Source organism: Oncorhynchus clarkii, chromosome 32 (assembly GCF_045791955.1).
Source record: "Oncorhynchus clarkii lewisi isolate Uvic-CL-2024 chromosome 32, UVic_Ocla_1.0, whole genome shotgun sequence".
Lineage (NCBI taxonomy): Eukaryota > Metazoa > Chordata > Actinopteri > Salmoniformes > Salmonidae > Oncorhynchus > Oncorhynchus clarkii.
The window spans coordinates 7,193,906-7,201,293 of record NC_092178.1 but is presented as its reverse complement, the minus strand read 5'-3'; the positions used below and the strand labels follow the sequence as shown (position 1 = coordinate 7,201,293).

Below are 7,388 nucleotides of genomic sequence, written 5' to 3'. Positions count from 1 at the left end.
ATCATCCTCTATCCCTGGAAGGACAGTATCGGAGTCTGCTGCTCCTTCATCTTCTATCCCCAGAAGGCCAGTATCACCCACAGAGAGAAGAGAACCCAATGGAGACGGGTGGAGGTAGAGATGGAGACAGGGGTGGAGGCAGGGGTATGGGCTGCTTCATATTCTATCCCCAGAAAGCCAGTATCACCCACAGAGAGAAGACAACCCAATGGAGACAGGTGGAGATGGAGACAGGGGTGGAGGCAGGGGTATGGGCTGCTTCACATTCTATCCCTGGAAGGCCAGTATCACCCACAGAGAGAAGACAACCCAATGGAGACAGGTGGAGATGGAGATAGGGGTGGAGGCAGGGGTATGGGCTGCTTCACATTCTATCCCTGGAAGGCCAGTATCACCCACAGAGAGAAGACAACCCAATGGAGACAGGTGGAGATGGAGACAGGGGTGGAGGCAGGGGTATGGGCTGCTTCACATTCTATCCCTGGAAGGCCAGTATCACCCACAGAGAGAAGACAACCCAATGGAGACAGGTGGAGATGGAGACAGGGGTGGAGGCAGGGGTATGGGCTGCTTCACATTCTATCCCTGGAAGGCCAGTATCACCCACAGAGAGAAGACAACCCAATGGAGACAGGTGGAGATGGAGACAGGGGTGGAGGCAGGGGTATGGGCTGCTTCACATTCTATCCCTGGAAGGCCAGTATCACAGTCTGCTGCTCCATCTTCTTACTGGCCTCCCATAGACTGCAGTGAAGGGGTGGTATAGATCCCTCTGCGTTCCTGTTGCCTGCCAAAGTCTCCCCTTCCCCAGCCTCTCCCTTGCAAGAACCACCATCATATGTCCCAGGACCCCGAGACGGGCCATCATGTCCCCCTCTGCCCCAGTTCTGGAAGTCCCTTCCCCTACCTCCTCCTCAGCCCATACCCCTGCCTCCATCTCTACCTCCACCCATCTCCTTTGGGTTCTCTTCTCTCTGTGGGTGATACCTACCAACATTAGCTAGGTAGTTACCTAGTATGTAACATACAGTAGAAGTAAAGGTAAATACAATGGGATAATACAAGCTACCTTAGCGGCACATTAAAGTTATTGCGGTGGCTAACGTCCCAGTAACTGCTAACAGGGCTAGCTAGCTAACGTTAGCATATTTACAAGCATGTCCGAGGACGCAGTTTGTGCTAGTGCATTTGTACGGACTTTTGACGTCAACAAAACAATATATAGAGGTGACAACTTTATTTAAAAAAAACACACTACAGTAACCACAGTGCACATTTAAACAACTGAATGAAAATCACTCATACCTTCAAAGTACAAACATTGCAATTGGATAAACATTTGCTCCATCCATGGGGGCAGACATTTTTCTTACTACGGAGGCGTATGAATGACGTGAAATGCGTCGTGACGTATGGCGGGAAGGGGGAGGGGCCCACGATACAGTGTTTTTTATTTCTTTCTTTGTTTCACGTCCAGAAAGCAACAATGCTGTATATTTGTAGAAATGTCCATATCTGATCGTTCGCCTGACATTTTCGTTATAATTACCGGACCTGTATCAGAACCGAATCCACAGGAGGGAGGATGAAGCGGCGCAATGCGGACTGCAGCAAGCTCCGACGCCCGTTAAAACGGAACCGAATCACCGAGGGTATATATAGCAGGTACCGACGGAAAGAAAGGGGCTCTAGTTAGGGGACATGATCGTACAATAATGGCGTCTGAGATATATCAGACAAGACACTTCGCTGTCGTGTAGTGTGTCAAATAACCCCCCCCCCCCCCCCCCCCCCTGCTTTAGCGTTACTATTAATGTGTCCTTTTCAAATGTCTAATAGCCTGTTTCTGAAGGCCTAGCTATGTAATATTAACTAAGTAGCAGCTGCTTGTTAGTTCGCTTGCTATTCTGACAGTTTCGGGGATTTGTTCCAAAATGTAAACAATACCGACTGCATTCACATGGACGAGACAAACACATGACATTGGAAAACGTGCTAAAAATGCATTCACACAGATATCATTATTTTATTGCACGGTTAATTAGTGTCTTACGGATAGTTAGCTGGACATCCAAGCCAAACATGACAATATGTTCTTTGCATACTCACTCACTGTCTGGTAGCCCTGTATAACTAAGTTAGCTAGTTATCCAAAGCTTGACTGTTCATCTACACTTGTGAGCAAGCACTTCAGTACATTGTCAGCAGCAAACCTCCATTGATCACACAGCAAAGCAGCTGTTGAAAAACCGGGTTTTAAATGCTCTCTCCGATCCTCTGATAGACATACGCCACTGTCTGGCACAGTGTCAGGGTTCTGTATTTCTGGCCTTGTACAGTATGAACAAAGACTATACGCTCTGGACCAGAGCTTTAGTATGAAGGGACTGTACAACCAGGAGTCTGTATATCAACTAGTGGGGATGAATGTCGGATTCATTAAAGGAACAAATATGAATGAACTTTTTCTGTTATTCAGTGCAAATGCCTCTTTTTTTTTTTATGTTATTTTTTTAAACAACATCGGAAACCGTGTGGTCATGTGGTTGCAGATTACCTCGTGGCTGAAATCAGGAGAAAGATGTTGTCTGTAAACACTGTGTTGTTTATATGAATGACTGTTGTACTGATCATATCACAGGGAGCTTTTCACTAGCTCTGGTCCAGGGCTGTAGTGACACATGTTCCATTACTGGTTAGTAGAGGAACACATTAACACCTTGGACCAGAGCTAGTTTTCATCCAGCCTCTTTGTTTTTACTGTTTGGGCACTCTCTCTCTCTCTCTCTCTCTCTCTCTCTCTCTCTCTCTCTCTCTGTCTCTCTCACCCCCCCCCCCCCCCCCCCCCCTCTCTCTCTCTCTCTCTCTCTCTCTGTCTCTCTCACCCTCTCTCTCTCTCTCCCCCTCTCTCTCTCTCTGTCTCTCTCACCCTCTCTCTCTCTCTCCCCCCTCTCTCCCTCTCTCTGTCTCTCTCTGTCTCTGTCTCTTTCTCTCAGTCTCTCATTCTATTTCTCTCTCTCTTTCTCTCATTCTCTCTTTCTCTCTTTCTCTCTCTCTTTCTCTCATTCTCTCTCTCTCATTCTCAGTCTCTCTCTCTCTCTCTCTCTCTCTCTCTCTCTCTCTTTCAATTCAATTCAAAGGGCTTTATTGGCATGGGAAACATGTGTTAATGTTGCCAAAGCAAGTGAGGTAGATAATATATAAAAGTGAAATAAACAATAAAGATGATCAGTAAACATTACACATACAAAACAATAAAGACATTACAAATGTCATATTATGTATATATACAGTGTTGTAACAATGTACAAATGTACTCTCTCTCTCTCTATCCCTAACTCTCTATCTCTCTCTGTCTTTGTCTCTAACTCTGTCTCTAACTCTATCTCTCTCTGTTGTTGTCTCTCTCTTTGTCTCTCTCTGTCTCTAACTCTCTCTCTCTGTCTCTCTGTCTTTGTCTCTCTCTGTCTCGAACTCTCTGTCTCTCTGTCTTTGTCTCTCTGTCTATTTCTCTAACTCTGTCTCTGACTCTCTCTCACTCTGTCTATTTCTCTAACTCTCTCTCTGTCTCTCTCTCTCTGTCTTTGTCTCTCTCTCTCTGTCAATTCAATTCAGTTCGCTTTATTGGCATGACATAACAATGTACATATAGCCAAAGCTTATTGTGGATATTTACAATATAAAAAATAAAAATGAGAATCAAAATTGTCAACGGGACAACAGTAACAACAATAACCAAGGGTCAAAATAACCATACATTCAACAATAACAATAAGCATACAGTAGAGTACATGTGCATGTTGATTGGTCTGTCAGACACTGTCCCTCAATGTAGTGCCCTGCCAACCCACAGCTCTCTGTGTCCTCCCCCAACAGAACGGGTAGCCTACTCTCATCAGAGAGGTCTTTCAAACCTTGAATAAGGGTTTCAAATTTGGAAATGACACTCTCTAATTGTTTTATATTTTTGACTATTTTGTCAGGAAATGCAGCTCCGTCTCAGGTTCTGCTGTTGTGCAGTGGTTGCACAGCCTTTCCTCTACAGGGAGCCAGGTTTTTCTAAGGTGTTGATCAGTAACCATGGTCAAATATTTAGCCACAGTGTACTGTCGATTTAGGGCCAGATAGCACTGCATTTTGCTTTGTGCTTGTGTTTCCCAATAAGCAATATAGTTTGGTTTTGACTGTGTTGTAATTTGGTTTGTCCTGATTGATTGGATGTTCTGGTCCTGAGGCTTCAGTGTGTTAGTAGAACAGGTTTGTGAACTCAGCCCCAGGACCAGCTGGATGGGGGGGACTCTTTTCTTTGCTCAGCTCTTGGCATTGCAGGGCTTGGTAATGATATGAGAGGGGGTCACTGTATTTGAGATGTTTCTGTCTCTCTCTCTCTCTCTCTTTGTCTCGGCCTTTGTCTCTCTCTTTCTCTCGTTCTCTCTCTGTCTCTCTCTTTCTCTCTCTCTCTCTCTCTCTCTCTCTCTCTCTCACTCTCTCTTCCTCTCATTCTCTCTCTCTCTTTCTCTCGTTCTGTCTCTTTCTCTCGTTCTCGTTCTCTCGTTCTTTCTCTGTCTGACTCTGTCTTTCTCTGTCTCTCTCTCTCTCTGTCTGTCTCTCTCTTTCTCTCATTCTCTCTCTCTATTTCTCTCATTCTCTCTGTCTGTCTCTCTCTCTCTTTCTCTCGTTCTCTCTCTCTTGTTCTGTCTCTCTCTTTCTCTCGGTCTGTCTCTCTCGTTCTCTCTTTCTCTCGTTCTTTCTCTCTCTGCCTCTCTCTCTCTCTCTCTCTCTCTCTCTCTCTCTCTCTCTCTCTCAGTACGTTCCTGTACCTGAAGTTTCTGGTGGTGTGGGTGCTGGTGCTGCTGGCAGACTTTGTGTTGGAGTTCAGGTTTGAGTACCTGTGGCCCTTCTGGCTCTTCATACGCAGTGTATATGACTCGTTCAGATACCAGGGTCTGGTAAGTGTGTGTGTGTGTGTGTGTAAGAGTGAATGTGTGTAAGAGTGAGATTTTGACAAGAAAAATGGCTCCACAATTGTATATTATTGCATACTGACTTAATTTCTCTGTCTGTCTCTCTCTCAGGCGTTCTCAGTGTTCTTTGTGTGTGTGGCATTTACGTCTGACATCATCTGCCTCCTCTTTATCCCTGTCCAATGGCTGTTCTTCGCTGCCAGCACCTACGTCTGGGTCCAGTACGTCTGGCACACAGGTTCGTTAACACCAGCTCTCTCTGTCCCATACGTAGATTTCTCTTTCCTATGATGCATTGGGGTTTAATGTTGCATGTGATTCAAATGTTTATGTACTGTACTGTACATCTTTATATATTCAAATATGCATGTACAAAATACATTTTGTATTTCTCAGTTTTTTGTGTTTCTTCTTTGTGTTTTTTGTGTGTTTCTTTGCTTTCACACAGGCAGCCCAATTTAGATTCTTTTTTTTTCTCACTAATTGGTCTTTTGACAAATCAGATCAGCTCCTGTGAATATTTGGGCAAAAAAAAAGATCATAATTGGTCTGCCAGTGTGAACTCTGGCATTTAACTCTCACACTGTCCCCCCCCCCCCCACCCCCCCTGCACAGAGAGAGGAGTGTGTCTACCCACCGTATCGCTATGGATACTGTTTGTTTACATGGAAGCTGCCATCCGCTTCAAGGACCTGAAGAACTTCCACGTGGACCTGTGTCGGCCCTTCGCTGCTCACTGGTAACCCTGTCAGCTGTTGTTCTAACCCTACCTGGCCTATTGCATTGCATTGTGGGCCTTTTCAATGCACAACACCAAGCATATTGTATTTGCTCAGGCAATGTTCTTTTAAATAATGAGTCAAACATTCCCATTTGTTAAAAGACACCTGTAGACTCTTCAAAAAAAAGTATAACCTTTCTTCTTCTATGCTGCACAGGAAGTAGAAATGACTGGTAACCATAACAACGGTTTATTTGTTTCCCCCCCCTCCTCCTCTGTTAGTATTGGCTACCCCGTGGTGACTCTGGGCTTTGGCTTTAAGAGCTACGTCAGCTACAGGATGAGACTGAGGAAACAGAAGGAGGTGCAGAAGGAGAATGAGTTCTACATGCAGCTCCTACAGCAGGCTCTGCCCCCAGAGCAACAAATGCTACAGAGACAGGAGAGAGAGGCAGAGGAGGGTGAGACCCTCAGTCTTTTTATTCTTGTTGCCTGATTCTGTATATTTCTGCCCTAAATTCAGTTTTCTCCTGTTTATGTTTTTGACTGTTTTTCCCCCACACACTTAAACAAAAAGAATAATAGTAAAAAAAAATAGAAATTGGACGTTCCAAGTTCACAACATTGCTTAAACCACATTAGGAGACCACTTTTGAGGTCTGTGAAAAATCGTACAAATTTCGGGTGTAGTTTCCCTTTTAATGCAAGTGTGAACCAGCAAGCGACCCGTTGTTTGGTTGGCGATGTTTCTGTTGCGCTCATGTGATCGCAGAGTTTGCGAAACAAAATGGCCACTGGATTGATGCAAATGAATCATGATATAATTCTGCCAGGTAGGCTACTTTGTAGTTAACATTCTGGGAAAGCCTTCCCAGCTCTACTGGACGATGGTTATCGTTAGCATCATCGCTAACGGCTACACCAATTGGACACACTCATTCCTGTGCCGGCTACCCTGGGGCGGCAGGGTAGCCTAGTGGTTAGAGCGTTGGACTAGTAACCGGAAGGTTGCAAGTTCAAATCCCCGAGCTGACAAGGTCGGTTAACCCAGGGCCCCTAGGCCGTCATTGAAAATAAGAATTTGTTCTTAACTGACTTGCCTAGGTTAATTAATTAATTCAGAAAGTTACAGGAAAATATGAATCACTGATACATTTTAAGTTAATGTCTTGTGATTCACAAGTGTGATTCACTTGGGAAAATTTGATTCAGAGGGGTTAAATGTGGAAGATGCATTCAGTTGTACAACTGACTAGGTCAAACATTTAGTTTATTTCATACTAAGTTCAATAAATCTTTTTTATTGTTAAATTCTGTTTTAATGTCTGGACACACACACACACACGCCTCTATTTCCCCTCAGAGCGCTCTCCCACACCCTTCCCCTATCCTAGAACAGCACCACCTTCCAATCTGCTATCTCATTTGACCTCTCCCTCGCCTCTTCTTTCTAGCGGCCATGGCTAAAGGCGTGTCATCAGAGATGGACCTAGCACCTCCGGTCTCCCAAAACGGGGCTACTCCCGGCAAGAAGAGCCCCGTTAACTCTTCTGTCCCCTTACCGGAACTGGAGTACCGGGAGAAAGGGAGAGACGGCAACAGCAAGGAACGGGAGGGCAAACAACAACAACAACACACAATAGGAATCAACAACAACAGTATCCTCCACACACTGGACTCTACATTACAGGAGACAGAGTATA

The 7,388-nt window shown here is 44.9% G+C and overlaps 1 protein-coding gene across 1 annotated transcript in view; it reads left to right on the top strand.

Annotated features, from left to right (window-relative positions):
* The first annotated feature begins 1,416 nt into the window (after positions 1–1,416).
* LOC139392022 (macoilin-1-like) overlaps positions 1,417–7,388 on the top strand; it is a 13,309-nt gene continuing 7,337 nt past the window's right edge. Inside the window, exons 1-6 of the mRNA XM_071139665.1 lie at positions 1,417–1,665; positions 4,808–4,949; positions 5,076–5,202; positions 5,580–5,703; positions 5,968–6,146; positions 7,140–7,388. The exon at positions 7,140–7,388 is cut by the window's right edge and continues 316 nt beyond it. Of these exons, the coding sequence (XP_070995766.1) occupies positions 1,586–1,665; positions 4,808–4,949; positions 5,076–5,202; positions 5,580–5,703; positions 5,968–6,146; positions 7,140–7,388 (901 nt within the window). The 5' untranslated portion in view covers positions 1,417–1,585. The remainder of the gene's footprint in view (positions 1,666–4,807; positions 4,950–5,075; positions 5,203–5,579; positions 5,704–5,967; positions 6,147–7,139) is intronic.